The sequence below is a fragment of the Dermacentor albipictus genome, unplaced genomic scaffold (assembly GCF_038994185.2).
Source record: "Dermacentor albipictus isolate Rhodes 1998 colony unplaced genomic scaffold, USDA_Dalb.pri_finalv2 scaffold_63, whole genome shotgun sequence".
Classification (NCBI taxonomy): Eukaryota; Metazoa; Arthropoda; class Arachnida; order Ixodida; family Ixodidae; genus Dermacentor; species Dermacentor albipictus.
The window spans coordinates 221,001-239,360 of NW_027225617.1; the positions used below are offsets into that span (position 1 = coordinate 221,001).

Sequence of the window (18,360 nt, forward strand, 5' to 3'; positions counted from 1 at the left end):
CAAGAATCTGCTTGCGGGTAGATAAGGGTAGCAAGGTCGACCCGATGTCTGGAAGTTCTGCAACGGCTCTAACGGTGAAACGGGACTGCCTAAGGCAAACGGGCTACGTTATTCCATGAGTGATATTTCCCCTGGCGCAGCACCGTTCGCACTTACCGAATTCACGAGCACAGCTTACGGGTTTCGACAGCACGCGATGCTATTGCAGCGCGACATCGAGTGTTGCCCACGACCGGCGTGGGCAGCACTCGGGGCAGAGCGGAGGCCTACTTTCTTAGCGCTGGAAATTTCCGGACGTGAAAGGAGAAAAAGGCGACGTTAAGAGGCGGTGACGCTCACGGTGAGAGGTCGGCGCTTCCCGAACAGCGTACACGTCCACTCGGCTGCACACGTCACCGAAGGAATGAGAACCAACGTTCGGGGGCACGCAACGGTCGCGTGAAATGCACGCGCGGTGGCTGCCGTTAAAAGACGGCGTCGGAAACTGTGGTGCATACCCACTGTGAGAGATCGGCCGAGAATCATTGTCAGCGTTGACGCGTTTTGCCCCCTACGGCAGACAGCAGTTATCGTTAGTTTTGATTCTTCCAAGTAGTGTATTTTTTGCTCTAGTGGTGACTCGAGCCATGGTGACATCGGCGACTCTGTCTTAGCGGTGGAGTGAGCGCGAAATTCAAAGAGCTAGAGTTGTTTTGACAACTTTTCTTCATGCTATTGGGTTATCCATTTTCACCAAATAAATTATACCTCTGTCCCATTCCAGTGATACATAGCAAACAATTTTCTGCGCTCTACTGTACGTCTCTCAGTGAAATCGGGTGCTGAAGGCAAGGCTAACCAACCTCTTTTTGTAAAGAAGACAGCGAGGAAAATCCTTGCACATGCGTGTCCGGCACGTTGAGTTTCGCACGCGCATAACTCATTTGGTGGCGCCACCTCGCAGCGGCACACGTTTGTACGCTTTAGAATTCTGAATTTCAAACGCTCGCTCACTCGGATGACTCGTACCCCGTGACTGTCCATTCATCAGTTATTTTTGATCACACTGCTCCAGCTGAGGTAGACGGAAGGCTTGAATCAACGAAGACTCGCGATTCAATTCTGTTAAGTGGGTGGGTTTAGGAGGAGCAGGAAAGAGAAGGGGAAGGCAGGGATGTTAACCAGAAGAGCATCTGGTTGACTGCGCTACGCTGGAGGACAGGAAAAACAGAATAGAAAGATGGAATGGAGAGATAGAGTGAGAGAGGAAGGAGAGACGGCGGCGAATTCTCGCACGCGCGCTTACGAATCCACTAAGTGAAAGTCGTTCAAACATGTCAGAGACAAATGTGACAAGCCTGTGGAGGCATTTTTTGTTTCTTGAGGGGTAACTTCATGGAGTGCAATGAAAACTAACCGGAAGCCTAAATTTCGAAATCTGCTTGTATTGGGCAGTATTTTGAATTATAAGTGCTTTTACGCGCGTAGTGGACCATTCGCTGAAAACGACTGTGGTGATTTAGACATATATTTAAATAAATAATCAATAATTGCAGAATAACCCTAGACCAGGAGGAAAAAATGCTTAAGTAGCACCAGCAGCCGGCAAATACAATATGCACGCATGGTACAACAGTACGGGTGACAATGTAAAATGACTCGCGAGAGAATTCCAAGAGAAGCAAAGGAGGTACGGAAGGTACATAAAAAGCTATAGGCGTTGTTCAATCAAAAACCACCATTTTTATGGGCTAAACCATTTTTATCCTTCTGTAAATTTCCTTCTTATGATCAGGGTCCTCTGTGAGTAAATGACCTAGGTAACCGTACTCTTTATTTATTTATTTATTTATTTCGTGTACCCTCAGGGCCATTGGCATTGGAGAGGGGAGTGGTTACAGACTCTAGATGCTGACTGACGGTCTTGAACTCTCGATCGCTTTCGAGGCTATTATTAATTATCTTTGTCTTCTGCATAATAATGTCCAGCCCCAGTTTTACACTTTCTCTGTCAACGTCCTCAATGATTTGTTGCAACTCGTCCCCAGTGTTCCTGAACAGGAAAATGCCATCACATTTGCCATTGATCCTTCTATAGTCATCCCAGTTTAACAGCTTATACTGATGGTTCGGTCACGCCATCTGCCACAACGGCCGCATTTGTCATCCCACAACTTGGAATTACTCAACGATTTCGATTAGACCACAAATCGACATCTACGGCTGCAGAACTTGTGGGAATACGACAGCCTGTCCGTTTTATGAGAACGCAGACACCCCATAAATGGACGATATTGTGCGATGCCAAATCAGCGCTACAGGCACTAAAATACTTTTTAAAGTAAGGACCATACTATCTGCTCGTGCTGGAAATCGTCGAACTTTATCACAGTGCCGAGTTAAGTGGCCACATGATCACCTTTCAATGGATGCCTAGCCATTGTGGTGTCTTTGGTAATGAACTCGCTGACAGTGAGGCAAGATGGGCCTCCTCATCCTCTGATGAAGTACGGATTGCCTACTCGCGACCTGATACCAACTCCATGATCAAGGCACTCATGCAGGAGCTTACAAAGGCTTACAGAGCCCACTCTGATAATATTCACTGAAGTCTACATACGATTGACCCAGACGGTAAATTCAGTTTTTCCCGAAGCTTACACGGAGCAAAACATCATTGCTACGCAGGATTCGGCTCGGCGTTGCTTTCACCCGTCGCTACGCACACCTCATCGGCCAATAGAACAACCCTGATTGTGTACACTGCCAGATGCCCAAAACACTGCAACACGTACTGTGCGACTGCCCAGCATATATGCTGGAGCGAAGGACGTTAGACAGTTTCCTAGCCAGCGTTGGCAGACTACTACTGTCGGAGGAAACTATCCTCGGCCCATGGCCTGACACTGCAATTTCAGTGCGTGCAACAAAAGTATTGTTGAAGTTCCTGCAGGACACCAAGCTCGACGAGCGGCTCTAGCGAGGAAACTGTCTCATGTGCATAAGCACTCACCACTTCTCTTATCATCATCATCCATCCCAATACTTTCACTCCCCTTCCCTCTTCCCCAGTGCAGAGTAGCAGACTAGAGCGCACTAGCTCAGGTCGACCTCTCTGTCTTTCCTATCAATAAATTCTATTCATTATTAGCTTGAATACTCCTTCCAACCATGCAGTGAATAGCATCGGATAGACTTTGTCTCCTTGTCTAAACGCTTTCATTATAGCTATCTTCCGACTTATAGAGAATTAAGGTTGCTGTGCAGTCTCTGTAGATAGTTTCCAAGGTATTTACGTAAGCCTCTTGTACTCCTTGATTATCGAATGTCTGTTTGACTGTTGGCACCTCTACTGAATCAAATGCATTTTCGTAATCTATGAAAGCCATATAGAGAGACTGGCTGTAGTCTGCTAATTTCTCTATTACCTGATTGATGACGCATGTGATCCATTGTAGAGTATCACTTCCTGAAGCCAGCCTATTGTCTTGGTTGACTGAAGTCCAGTGTTACCCTTATTCTGTTGGAAATTACTTTGGTGAATATTTTACACAGTACTGGACGTAAGCTAATGGGCCTATAATTTTTGAATTCGTTAACGTCGCCCTTTTTGTGAATAAGTATAGTGTTGACATTCTTCCAGTTCTCTGGGTTCCTTGAAGTCGTGAAACAGTTCGTATAAAGAGCCGGCAGCTTTTCAAGCATTATATTTCCTCCATCTTTGATTAAGTCGACGGTTAGTCCATCTTCTCCTGCCGCTTTTTCCCATTTCATGTTTTAAGGCCTACTAATTTCATCGCCATTTACAGAAGGATCCTCTATACACAGTTCATTTTTACTTTGAATTAAGTATCGTGGCTCCTCACGGTACTGCACAGGTCATTAGAGAATTATTCTGCTGATTTAACTATATCTTTGTAATTGCGGATGCCGTTACCCTGCTTTTTTATTGAAATGCATATTAGGAGCGTTTGGCGCCTTTATAGTGGCACCGGCTACTCCTTGTCACTTGGCAAAAGAGACAAATTTGCGTAAAAAGGGAGAATAGCGACACAATATATGGCACTCACTAGAACATTTGATGAATAAAAAATATACGGTCCAACAGTACGTGACAAGCTAAGTCCTGTGCATTAGTTCAGTCCACGTACGCATATATAAAGTCTGATATTCTGAACAGCCAAAACACACACCACATTTAATACACTGCAAGTACAGAACAGATTTATACATATTGCGTAAAAGTTGCAATCACCTCATAAACCGATGATGAACAACGAACAACGTTTCTGTTCCTCATTTAGCGTATGCGGATCATCTGATACTTAATATTTTCTGGAAATGTTGGTGTCTGCTAAAAACTTTTTCAGAGCGAGAAGCGCTCTCTTGAAGGCCCGCAGTTAGCCATAGGCCAAGTATCTTTTTTAGAGTGAATGGTCTTCTGTCTAATATCAACACAATTTGCTTGCAGTACCCTTCTTTGTGGATCGTATTTCTTGCACTCAAGGAGAAGATGATGCACATATTTGTCTGGATGGCCACAAGAACACTACTGACTAGAGACACGCTATATCCTGTGCAAGAAGTGTTTCGTAAATGCAGTACAAAGACGTAGGCGGTGTACCAATGTTTCAAATTTTCTGTTGTCTCTTAGATTTTCCGGCATTGATAAGTTTATACGTAGGTCTATAAAGTATAACTCCGAGTTTTTACTTTGCTGATAAAACCAGGTAGTTTTGCTGAGGCGACAAGAAATCTCTCTCAGGAGCAGACGGACTTCACTACGCAATACGCGATGATTGGTTGTCTCTCCTTTATTGTGCGCCCGATTCGCAGCTGCATCCGTTGCAGTATTACCAGGAATATTGCAGTGCCCAGGTATCCACTGAACTGCAATTACGTGGTTTATTGCGCTTGCTTTTGTATGTTCTTTGACTGTCTCATACAATAGCAAAGTGTTCAAAGAATTTTTCTTACTGCTCTGTAGTAATGTGAGAGCGGCTTGCGAATCGCTAAGGATAACCCATTTTTGCGAATGTTTTTCTGATGTTATGAAACGGAAAGCACACAGGCTTGCAAACAGTTTTGCCACGGTGGAAGATGTCTCTCCGAATAATTTAAATGGTTGCTCTAGCGCTAAATGTGGAATGACGAATGCTGAAGTCAAGGAATATTTATGAAACGAACCATCTATATAAACGTGGATGTACCCTGCTTTGTGTGTGTGTGTGAAAACTTTTATTGTACTGAGGTCCGGAGGCTCGACTTCTCAAGCCAAGGCGGGCCGCTCCCACGTTGGCACTGTCAGGCCAAGCCTTTCAGCGACATCATGGGCCCTCTGGACTGCCCTTAGTTGGTCCTGAAACAATGGGCTTTGAATCCTTTTCTCCCACTGTGTCCATTCTTCAACGAGGTTGGGGAGAGTCGCGGGACACCCCGCCAGCATATGTCTGATTCCAATGATGCCATTACAATCATTGCATTCCATCTTAATCTCCCTCTCTGGATATATTTTATTAATGGTGTACGGTGTGGGATACGTACCCGTTTGCAATAAGCGCAGTGAGACTGCCTGAGCCCTGTTCAGTTTTGAATGTGGCAATGGGAATTGTCTGCGTCCTAAATAGTAATGTTTGGTAACATCATTGTATGTTAATAAATGATCTCTGGATTCCTTCGCTTGATGGTGAACGGCTCGGTTGTGACTGTCACGGTTAGCAAGTCCTCGTGCCAAGTCATGAGCAACCTCATTGAGGTTTACCCGAGTCTCGTCCACTTTCCCCATATGCGCAGGAAACCATCGGATTTCAGTTGTCATAATCACAATGTTTTCAAAAAGTTTAGCTGCAACTCCAGCTACGTAGCCTTTATCAAAACACTTTACAGCGGTTTTCGAATCACTGTAAATGAAGGCCCACTTATTACTCCTAATGGCTAGAGCAATTGCCGCTTGTTCCGCCACCGTGGGGTCCTTGGTAAAAATTGTGAGAGCGTCTTGCACCTTCCCTTGATAATTTGAGACAATGGCCGTGTAGGCTTCTTTACCGTTCACCCAGGCGGCATCAACTATAGCTGCCAGTTGGTTCTGCTGCTCTATTTCCTTCAAGAGTGCTTTAGCTCTTGCCTTTCTCCTTTCGACATTATATTCTGGATGCATGTTTCTGGGGAGAGGGTTGGTTCTGATCTTGCTCCTAACTTCAGTCATTAATTCTACTTCAGCCTCTATTGGACTCCTCGATGTATTCAGTTCTGCACCTATTGCCTGTAATATGTTCCTTCCAGCTCATGACTTTGTCAATCTTTCGTGTTGCGCTAGCTGTTGGGCCTCCGCAATTTCTTGCATTGTATTGTGCACCCCTAGACTCATGAGTTTGTCGGTTGCAGCGTTACTGGGTATACCTAGGGCTACTTTAACGAGCTTCCTGAGCATCACATTAAGTTTGTTAAGTTCTGCCTGCTTCCATTTGAATAATCCAGCTACATAAGTGAAGTGACAGAGAGCAAAGGCATGTATTATCCTTAAAGCGCTGTCTTCTCCCAGGCCTCTGTGTCTATTGGTAATTCTCCTTAGTAACCTAATGACCTCATCTGTTTTATTCGAGATATGTTGTATTGTTCTGTAGTTAGTATTGTTTCCGTCTATGTGATACCCAAGAACCTTGATTTTTTCAACTAGCCTGATTGCGGATCCTTCATGAGTATATAAGCACACTCTTGGCTCATCTTCCGGAATGTAACCTCTTGGTTTACGACCTTTTCTGCAATGTTTAATGACTAAGAGTTCTGATTTGGCTGCCGAGCATTTCAACCCCATGGCTTTCAGTGTGTTCTCTACAACGTATAAACTTTCCTGTAATCTGTTCTCTGTCTGTCCTATATTGCCCTTGGCACTCCATATGGTTATGTCGTCGGCATATATCACATAACGTATACCCTCAATTTTCTCCAGATTTCTTGCAACCTTGGACATTGCTAAATTGAATAGCATGGGTGAGAGTACAGCCCCTTGTGGAGTGCCCCTATTTCCCAAATTCTTAGCTTCTGATTTAAGCTCACCCAGCATGAGTTGTGCAGTTCTATTTCTAAGAAAGTCCTTAATCATGTTAAAAAGTCTCTTCCCAAACCCATCTCCGAGAGAACATCAAGTATTGCCTTATGCTTTATACGATCAAAAGCTTTTTCCACATCCAATCCCAAAAGAGCTTTCGTATGCGCTGGGCTAGCCTGTATAAGTTGATGTTTGATCAGCAGCATAGCATCCTGAGTTGACAGCCCTGGACGAAAGCCGATCAAGTTGTATGGGAGGATCTCGTTCTGCTCAACGTATTTCGTGAGTCGATTTAGGATGACATGTTCCATAGCTTTGCCTAGACATGACGTTAAGGAAATAGGACGGAGGTTGTCTAGAGTGAGTTTTTTGCCTGGCTTTGGTATGAGGATAGTATTGGCCACCCTCCATTCCTCTGAGTATACCCCTTTTCTCCAACATTCATTGAAGTGTTCAGTTAGATAATAGATTGATGCATCATCTAGATTTCTTAACATCTTGTTAGTTATTCCGTCAGGTCCAGCCGCCGATCTACCATTAAGACTATGAAGAGCGGCCCTCACTTCACTCTCAGTGAAGTCCCGGTCAAGTTCTTCACATATGCCTCCCGTATACTCGGGGCTCTCCTCTCCTTCGTTTGGTTGTTTAAGTGGGAGATATTTGGCTGCGAGACTATCCATGATATCCCTCTCTGTTTTATCTTGGCTTTCCTGATGAACCAACTTGGCTATAGCTGTTCTCTTGCTTGTCCTTGTTTCATTCTCGTTGAACAAGTGCTTGAGGAGGTTCCAGCTACCTCCATGTTTGAGTCTACCATCAGCCGAATTACAGATCTCATCCCACTGTTGCTTCACGAGGGTCTTCGAATGATCATCAATTTCTCTGTTTATTTGCGCTATTTTTTTTTCTTAGCCTTCTGTTAAGTCTCTGCGTTTTCCATCTCTGTAATATAGCCTGTTTGGCCTCAATCAGATGCGCCAGCCTGCTGTCCATAGCTTCAATATTTTCCTCTGTCCTGATTTCTTTAGTGGCCTCCTTGACGTCCTCTCTGAGCTGGATGACCCATGTCTGAAGGGGCTCCTGCTCGGCATGTGGAGGCCCCACTGTCCCTCTGTTCGCCCTAATTTTTCTGAAGTGATCCCAATCAGTGAATTTGAAGATTCTTGTTTCCTGTCTCGGTATGCGTATGGTTATGTGTATGATGTAATGATCGCTTCCGAGATCCAAGTTTGAATTTTCCCAATTGGCTCCTCTTGAATTGTTCACAAAAGTAAGATCTGGCGTGGAGTCCCTGCTTGTGGAAGTGCCACAAAGGGTGGGATACGCAGCATCAGTAATCAAGCATAATCCCAGATCCATGGCAAGACTCCATAGCTCCTCTCCCTTCTTTGTGTTCCAAGCGTATCCCCATGTATGATAGGGAGCATTAAAGTCCCCTCCACCCTGCTTTGTGCCTTTACCCTGCTTATCTTTGGGTGCATACATCTTGGCTTGTCCGGCGCGAAGTTTTCTTCTCACTGATTTCAGGCTGTGTCCATCTTTCACTGCTTCCTCAGTCTTTCTCACGTTGTAATTTTGAATATCCCTTATCTTGTTCTATTCTATCTGATATCTTAGGTTGGACACTTTCATTCTTTGCGGTTTCTTTATTAGATGCTTTGTTACTTGCACAACAGACATTTCAATACCCTTATGGGTGTTAAAAAGGTGTTTCCTGCATTTACACCCATGTCTACACCCTTTCAGTACCGTTTTCGGCCAGAAGACCCTATAAGGGTGTACACCACACATAAGGTGTGACTTTGCTCAAATAAGGGTGGTAAATCGAAGACTGAAGGGTGTTGAACGGATTGATGCATAAAATCTCGGTAATGTGTACACGTCCGTGCATTGATAAAGGTGTTCATGTATTGCATTTTAAATGCGAAAGCATTTTAAGTCCTTTCAGGTAGAAACGGTGGCGCTCTCCGCAACAACAATCCATATGGGGCTTTGCTCATGCCAATCTTGCCATTTCCTTTGAAAGCATTCAGAAAGCATTCAGAACCGCGCCGCCCGTTTTATTCTCTCAAATTATTCACGTCATTCTAGCGTCACGTCCACGAAAAGAACACCAGGTCTACCTGACCTTTGGTAGCGTCGCAAGTACTTTCGTCTGTCTTTTTCATAGAATATGCTACTTTAACGCTTCTCTTAAAGAAAATAATTTCACCACACCAAATTCTCGTCTCGCGTCGACCATCAACAGAAAATTGACGTGCTAGTCTTCCGTTTTGCCAAGAACAGCCTCTGAATGGAACCGCTTTCCCGCCTCCACAATCTCAATTTGTGACACCACTAATTCAAGATCGCCGTTCAAAGTGTCATAGTTTGATTTTGTATTCTTGCCCTGCACTGCAAATATTGTATATTTTCGCCACGTCTTTCTGTTGTGCCTGCTAATCCTTGAATATATGTATAATAAATAAATGAATAAAATGTGACGTCATCACCGTCTTGTATGACGTCATTAGTGATACCAAAAAGTAGTAAATAGAACGTAAATTCTGAGAAATTATAGGTAAATAATGTGGAATAATATGAGTTAGGGTGTGAGCGTGGAGCTTATGCATGGAAAAGCTAAATAGCTTGCAAGAGAAAAAGGGCTACCGAGCTCCGCCTTAAAATCCAGCAAGCACTCGATTTATTGCTACATGTGCCGTTCTGGAGTTTCCTTACGCCGCCGAACTTTGATTTCGCGAAAACTGCCCCAACCGTCCGAAGAGCTGCGTGTGGCTTTCCAGGGCTACGTTATCTCGCTGCCCTAGTCCAAGAACTTCCAGGTAGAGCAAATCGGTAATGCTGACCAAACGTCGGTTTATCTGGATGTGCCATAACCTCTCATCGTGCTCGAAAAGGGCTCCAAACAAGTTTATGTCCGGTCCACTGGCAACGAGAAAACGGGAGTCACTGTCATGTTGTCGGACACTGCAGACAGACTCAAGCTCCCGCCCTATGTCGTCTTCAAGCGCAAGTGAGTGCCTAAAGGTGAGCTGCCGCCGAAAAAAATGTGGTCATGAGATCCCACGAGAAAGGCTGGATGAACGAGCATCTTGTGATTGACTGGATAAAGTCCGTCCGGTGTAGGCGGACCGGCGCGCTGTTGTCGTTCCCGTTCGTCCTCGTGCTTTACGTATTTCGTTGCCTTTTGAATGCCGTTGCCGTTGTCGAGGCTGTTGCGTGAATCCCGGGTGCAATCATGTCTCAGCTGCATCCTTTAGGTGTTTGCGTGAACAAACCGTTCAAGGACGCGGTCAAGCGGTGTTACGCAGATTGGATGCGCTCAGGTGAGCCTGCAGTGACGTCGTGTTGGCGGCTGAAGCGGGTTTCGCCAGCCACGCTATGCAAGTGGATTGTGGACGGATGGGTCTGCATACCATAGGACCTTGTGCGTCGCGCATTCAAGAAGTGCGGCATATCGAACGCGCTCGATGGCACAGATGATGGCACAGAGGTTCGATTGATTCTTCGACCGGTTACGATGGGTGTGTCCTCTGCGAGGTAAGGAAAATGCTGCCTAAATCAGCCTTCCACAAAGAATGCAGCATAGTCACATGAGAATTTTCAGCATGTGCAGTTCTCCCATGTTTCTCCCTGTCGATCAAGCCACTGTGCCGTTTTTCTCGCCAATCGTACAGAATGAATATGTGCCACCGTATGTGCCACAGGAACGCATCACCACAGAACGCATCACCAGTTCAAGAAATGTGGTTGTCTTTCAGAACTACTGTAATGCATCTTATCGGCAAATATATTCCACTTAGAATAATTCATCAGTCTTCTAACGCCCCTTGGTACAATAACCATCTCAAAAGATTATCCAACAAAAAATCCAGACTTTTTCGTTCCGCCAAAAGGTCATTAAACGCTGATCGATGGCTAGCATATACATCCGCTGCGAAAGCTTATACAAGCGCTTTAAAGACGTTCAAATTTAACTTCTTTAACTCAACCCTACCGTCTCTGTTGAAAACTAACCCAAAGCGCTTTTGGAACGTTATGAAATGTACCAAAGATAGCGCTATAAGTCTCATAAACGATTCAGGTGATCAAGTTCCGAATCATCTTTGCGCTTCTGTACTAAACAACACGTTTGCCCAATCATTCTGCACAGAAAATTTAAGCCACTATCCCCCTTTTACATCCCTTAACTTTCCAGCGATGGATCCCATTACCCTGGACCCAGCAGGTATCCGAGCCAGAATTTTCACGATAAAGCGGTCATCATCATGTGGTATTGCCGGTATTAATTCCAAGTTTCTCCAAAACACTGCAGAATACAGCTCCATCATACTTACCTTTATTTTTACTACATCACTTAACGACAGTGCCCTACCCATTGATTGGAAAACCGGTAAGGTTACCGCGCTTTTTAAATCGGGAAACCCACATCACCCTTTGAATTACAGACCCATCTCATTAACTTCGGTACCCTGCAAAATTTTGGAGCGCATCATTTTCACTCACCTTGTAAACTTTCTTGAATCAAACAATTTTTTAGCCCTTATCAGCACGGTTTCAGAAAATCTTTTTCTTGTGAAACACAACTAATAACATTCACTAATGACTTGCATGCGTTCTTGGACTCGGGTTTTGCAACGGACTGTATTTTTTTAGACTTTTCTAAAGCCTTTGATAAAGTTAATCACCAGTTACTTATCTATAAGCTAAGCCTTCTAAATATTGACCCATTAATATTCAAATGGATTTGCAGCTTTCTTTGTAATCGTACCCAATATGTAACCATCAATGACAATGACTCACCAGAGGTGCCAGTAGAATCGGGTATACCACAAGGCTCTGTGTTGGCGCCTTTACTTTTCCTCATTTACATTAACGACCTGCCTAATCAAATCACTAGCTCTATTTGTTTGTTTGCCGACGATTGTGTAATTTACCGAAAAATAACTAATGATACTGATATGCTTACATTACAATCAGACCTTGATAACGTTACAACCTGGTGCTCCCGCTGGCACATGAATCTTAACCCTTCAAAATGTAAATTCATGAGAATCTCACGCAGCCAAGTATCTTTTTATACCTACCATCTTAACAAAATGGCACTTGAATCAGTATCTTGTTATAAATATCTCGGAGTGCATATTACAAATAATCTCTCATGGAAACGACGTATCGAACACATTACATCAAAAGCTAACCGCATGCTGGGCTATCTTAAACGAAATTTTTCACTCGCACCTTCTTCCCTGAAAAAACAGCTATATGTCACCTACATTCGGCCAAATCTAGAGTATGCATCCTAAATATGGGACCCTCATCAATTAACATTAATTAACAGCTTAGAAGCTGTGCAGAATCGGTCCGTTCGTTTTATTCTTAACAATTACCAGCGCACAGCAAGCGTAACTAGCATCAAACTTGCCCTCAACATATCTCTCCTTTCCAAACGCAGAAAAATCGCTCGCCTTTGCCTGTTCCATAAAATATACCACTTAATTCCTACACTCAAATCATGCCTTATCGAACCAGCCTCTTTTACTTCTGCACGCTTGGACCATCGTCATAAGGTGAACATCCCATTCCACAAAACGTCTACCTATGGTAATTCATTTCTTCCAAAATCATGCCAGGAATGGAATCACCTACCGGATCCACTAGTCCGTATAACTAACACAGATAACTTCCGTAAGGCACTTACTAATATTATCTAGTATGCTTTGATATGAATGTATAACGAAGCAATTCCGTTTTCTCCTGAACAGTATTGTTGATAAGTTTTCTTTTTTTATTATCTACCTAATCTGCAAACATTGTATATTGTATTATACTTTATTTTCTATCATTCTGTGCTTATTGTCTCACTCTAACCTGTCCTATACACCATGTATTTATATTTAATCTGTATTACTGAAGTTTTCCGTTTTTCTTTGTATAATTATATTTTTACCGAATTATGCTTTTTTGTGTCGCTCTCGAGTTATTTATACGTTGTACCATGCATTGTAATCTGATTAATATTCGTGTTTCCTTTATCCTTTCCTGCATACTTATCTGTATTTATTAGCCCCTCCCCTCTGTAATGCTTCATTGTAAGCCCTGAGGGTACTATAAATAAATAAATATAAATAAATAAATGCCAAAACCATAATGGAATTCTCAAATGCACAAAGGATTCTGAAAGTGATATGTCCGTGCTATTCGTGACACGTCTCCCATTGCAGGTTCTTGTTATGAGCTCCACTTCTTTTTCTTTTAAGAGATAGCAGAGCTTTGGAAACGTTGTTTGACCTGCAGCATCTTCCACCTTCCAAATTATACTGTCGTTGTCAATACATCCTCATATACCATGTACATTAACGTGCGTTGTACAGTAAGTACAAACATGCAAATGCTACGTAGCTGTAGAGAACTAAGGTAATGTTTGCCCTCGCTTGGGCAGACTCTGATTATTTCTTGCATTCCGCCTAATTACATAGTATTAATTAGCTAACCAACTTCTGAATTATTACAATTGGAGGAATAATGTATTGCGGCGTGTTGCTTAAGTTGAATGATAGGAATATCGTGACACTCTGTGTAGTAAGCACTACATAATTCCTAAGGAGTTATTGAATTTGCAAAATTGCCGCCCGACAGGCCGCTCGAGGCGCTTTGCGCGTATTCGCAAGCTTGTTTCACGTAGCATATAACAATCTCATTGATATGTATCGGGAGTTTTTCACGTTGCTCTAGAGGTTTCTCACTTACACTTTCATTAAATTTTAATGTTTGAGTAGGTGAATAATTATTGAAGACTAATTAAGTAATCAGACGGAATGAAAAAAAAAACAAAACAAAATAATTTGAGCATCTCCTAGTGGCGGAAAACAATACTGACTCGCTTCTGTGCAGCTACGAGGCGTTCGCATACTTTTAAAACTCTGGCTCAAGTTAGCCGAGATACCCTGTCGTTATATTTAAATTAGGTTGTGGGGCTTTACCTGCCAAAACCAATTTCTGATTATGAGGCATGCCGTAGTGGAGGACACTGGAGAGAGAGAAAGAGAGAAACTTTATTGTGATTCCAAAGATTTGAAGGAGGGGTGGTCGGAGCCTCTCAGTCCAGGGCCCCACTGGCCTCTGCCGCCTGCCTGACCTGGCTAATTAAGGACTTTTGTCCTGCCAGATCGGAGCGGGCGAGCTGTGCCTCCCACTGCTCCATTGTCCTACTGGTGTTTGGCCTATGAGGGTGCTTAGTGCACTCCCAGGTTATGTGCATTAGGGTAGGTATGCCACCGCACCAAGGACAGTTGGCCCTATAACGAGTGGGATACATGGCGTTTAGCAATTTTAAATGGGGGAACACCCCGGTCTGTATTTTACGCCAATCGGCGGCCTCTTCCCCGTTAAGTTGTGGGTGAGGCGGCGGGTATTTTCTTCGGACTCCACGCTGATGAGCAAGGATGTCTTTGGCATTTAAATTGGTGGAATTTTGTGATGGGTAGTGCGGGTGGTTGGGGTTAGAAGAGGACGCCGTCGCTCGGTTAGTGAACCCTCGAGCTAACGCGTTAGCCTTTTCGTTCCCCTGTACCCCCGCGTGGCCCGGGCACCAGAGTAGGCGATGATAGTTGTTGAAGGATTTCGGGATTATCGCGAGCCTAGCCGCAGTCACGTGCCCCTTGAGAAACATGCGACATGTCTCCTGGGAGTCCGTGACCACGACCGAGTCCCTTTGCGAACGCTCCGCGTGAGCGAGTGCGATCGCCACTGCTAATATTTCAGCCGAGGCTGGGGATCCCGCCGTGGCCGACGCGGTAATTTGCTGTTGGCTGACAGCGTTCACGACTGCCAGGGCGTACCTCCTTTGGTAGCGCTGCCCGGTCGTGTGTGCATACAGAGCTGCGTCCGTGTAGTACGTGTTGTACCTATGGTTGTTAGAGTAGGCTGATTGAATGTGTTGTGCACGTGCTTTGCGCCTTTCTTTGTTGTACTCTGGATGCATATTCTTTGGAATTGGGGCTACTGTAATTTTGGATCTCATCGAAGGAGGGAGAGGTACGGCCTGCTCTGTGAGATAAATGGGGTATGCTGGGATATTGAGTCTAGCCAATATTGCCCTACCAGTTTTTGTGAAGCTGAGGCGCTCCCTCTGTCGCATCAGGGTGGCTTGCCTCAGTTCGAGGACACTGGAAGTTTTCAGCCCCTGGGGTTCTTTAACGTGCGCTTAAATTTAAGTATACATGGTTGTTTTCGCATTTCGCATTCGATCGAAATGCTGCCGCCGTGTCCAGGATTCGATTCCGCGACCTCGCGCTCAGCAGCCCAACACCATAACCACGGAGCAACCACGGCGGGTGCCCTGTAGTTCACTCGTAATGAATCGAGTATCAGAAAATTCGTGCCGCTCTGCGGTTTTTTTCTTCGCCGGCTCATTAGGCTAACTTTTTTTAGATAACCGCGGCTGCTCGTAATCAAAGAGTTGGTCTGTAGCTCTCGCTTAGAGCAACGCAAAACACACGAGTAAGAGGTACGCTAATATTGTTGAACTACGCAAAGGCACGACTAATCAGGAAACGCAGTCCTGTCCGGTGTCGCACTTTATGACAGCACAACACGAGGTGAAGGCCAAGGCACAAGCTTGTCACTAGCGCCACACACACCACTCCACAGTCCGACGACCACTCTTCCTCAAGCTGCCTTGGTTCGGCTTTAGTTCAACCCGAGCCATGCCTTAATTACTCTGATTCGGTAGAACGGGTCGTCTCGGTCTTTTTCGTTGTACTGGGCACACGGGCTCGTCGCTTTGTTCCTGAAGTCCCCGAGGTGGGCGTTGAGGAGCAGCAGTGACATGCCCGGACGCAGGAAGGTGGAATTGTCGGCCAACTTCTTGATGTGCGCGTGCAAGCAGAAAGGCGTTTTTTTTTCTTTTGTTTTACGGATAGGGCTCACTTCTGGAGCACAGCTTGCGCGCGTCAAAGTCAATTTGGAAGATGCCTCGGACAGGTTTTCACACTGTACAGACGAGACGCTTTCTGCAACGTTTCTACACAATAGAAAAAGAAAGAAAAGGAAACTAATTGAGCACAGGTCGGCAAAGCGCCGCGAAGTACCTCGTATTTTTCAGAAAAAAAATTTATTTCTGCGGAAGAAAAATTTGTCCTGGTAAGGGGATGGAACCCGCGAACAAGGCCTTTCCGTGCAGGTTGCTTTGAGTTCTATCTACGCAGCACGCCAGCTGATTGCTGGCCAATTTTTTAAGAAGTGCATTTGTTTGGGCGAGCATGCAGCAGTCCATAATAACTACTTGCTGCGCACTAACTGAATGACGAAGGACAGGGATTTTGACGAACACAAGCGAACAGTTGCGCTTGCGTTCGTGAAATCCTTGGCCTTCGTCATACAATGGTCGCAACAATAATTTATTATGGTGAATTATTCGGTACCCTAAATGTAGCCCGAACCCACAAGTAAGACACGGCTCCGAGTACCTCAGAAATAAAGCGTGCGATCATTTCTTTTTCATTGTGACACCCACACGCATGTCCTTTGTAAGTTCGCGTTATACTCGGGTCGAATACAGTTGTTTTCCTCAAGTTTTCCTCTCGTGTGTACAGACTCCGGCTTTTCGCGCCTGTCATGACGCCGGGAAAAAGCGCTCGGAAAATTCGTCATCCAATGCAGGTTGCAAACTAGCTGCGCCCGATGTAATGCAAATAAATATAAGCAATTGCTGCATTCAAAAAACTGAGAACGGTGCAGGGGCAAGAGAAACGAGGCTTCGTGACGTCTATGCAGCCGTTATTTCGTCACAAACGTCAGGAACAGATTTTAAAGTCTGCCCTTTCTGCTAATAAGCTGAAGTACTCCCGCCTACGGAAATGCAGGTTGAGTTTAAAGAATAGCATTCTTAGTGCTGGAATGGAATTTATGCTTTTCCATATTGCCCTGTCAACGATCTTATTTTCCAAGCAGAAAAAATAAATTAAGACTCCTGGTGCAGCAGGTATGTGTAACTTCACGCGCATCTTCGGTTCTGCCTTGCAAACGGTCTCATTAAATTGTGTCGTCTTGCTCGTCGATAATTCAGGCAAGAGTTGGTGAACCCGCATGTGGCGCCATCTGGCAGACATTCGGGGAAACGACTACTTTCGCCTCCGACGTTGGTCTCGGAGGCGCACGTGACATAAGAGGTTGCACAAAACTTTTCCAAAACTTACAATACCAAAATAGAACTTTCTATCCTGGGTAAAGGTGTCCTGTTATGCGTGAAACGAGAGGCAGGAAAACAAGAAATAAAGTTTATGCCCTCATAAAAGAAGGCGTCGAATGATAGTGGCACAGATACACCTCAATTATACAAAACCACGACAGGCGACGCCGTCAGAGGGACAGAGACCTTCGCACTCATGGCGAATTGTGGGATTGTGCGGGAATTTTACCAATGTACAGTTCAATCCTTGGATCCAGCTGTTTCTGTACTCGGTCGTGTATGTGCCTTGCAGGCGCGTCACTAGATGCCTAATTAATTTAACACTGCCGCGTCGGGATCTCAATGCTGCAATGGAAGCGGCATTACATCGCTGGCACGTGCGCCACAATAATGCTTCCGACATCATTTAAGTTTGTCACCCGATGGGAAGATCGATCGAATCTTCAATTCCTCAACCGGACAGCCTTAAGGAGCTCGAGTCGTGGAAATGCCAGCGTTGGTGGCGTTATGACGTGAAAATCCTGATTGATCGATAGGGTCGTGAATGCGAGTCACGTGGTGTCGTTCTAGGGAACACGACAGGTGATGATCACGCAAATGCGTGGCCACCTGTGTAAGGGAGGAACAGGCAAGAGTATAAACCAGCCAAGGGGCCGCCGAGTTGGTCTCCGCTTGGTGACGGAGTAATTTGACACTACAGGACTCGTCTGTCCGGAGTAGTGGACCGATGGAAACTTTCCATTCGTCGGCCCGGGAGTCTGCCACGCGGCGTTGCCACCCTGAAATTACTGTTCGTCTGTTGGGAATGGGTATACCGATTAAGTGCAGGCTGGGCCCGCTCTAGGCCGCCGAGAGAAAACACGTGTGCGATGGGTGCGGTGACGTCTACCAGTGCGTGGTGCTCTTTTGACTCGTCTTCTTCGGTGGGTTCTGATGGAACGCGTACTCCTGCTCGGCGGGGAGGTCGGCCACGTCAGACCGAAGCGGGGAAGGCGGGGATGAAGGCTGGGCACGCTGACGCGATGCGCCAGAATAGTTTCCTATAGGATTCGGAATATAGTGCGAGAGAGGCGGAGGCAATGCGGAATAAGCGGGCCAGGAATCCGGAGTATCGAGCAAAGGAGGCCCAAGCCAAGCGACT

The 18,360-nt window shown here is 45.2% G+C and overlaps 2 protein-coding genes and 1 long non-coding RNA gene across 4 annotated transcripts in view; 1 reads left to right on the forward strand and 2 right to left on the reverse strand.

The window, feature by feature from the left end:
* The window catches only part of LOC135921388 (uncharacterized), a 55,934-nt gene extending 55,477 nt beyond the window's left edge, over window positions 1-457 (reverse strand). Inside the window, exon 1 of one of the 2 annotated variants that reach the window (XM_070530192.1) lies at window positions 340-457. The gene's annotated coding sequence lies outside the window, so the exon portion shown is untranslated. Of the gene's footprint in view, window position 1; window positions 169-339 lie in introns of those variants that run through there. The other variant, XM_070530193.1, reaches the window with a different exon arrangement.
* The window catches only part of LOC139053063 (uncharacterized), a 407,344-nt gene that overhangs the window by 120,298 nt on the left and 268,686 nt on the right, over window positions 1-18,360 (forward strand). The gene's annotated exons all lie outside the window — the stretch shown is intronic.
* The window catches only part of LOC139053062 (uncharacterized), a 57,141-nt gene continuing 54,311 nt past the window's right edge, over window positions 15,531-18,360 (reverse strand). Inside the window, exon 15 of the mRNA XM_070530202.1 lies at window positions 15,531-16,052. Coding sequence (XP_070386303.1) covers window positions 16,017-16,052 — 36 coding nt within the window. The 3' untranslated portion in view covers window positions 15,531-16,016. The remainder of the gene's footprint in view (window positions 16,053-18,360) is intronic.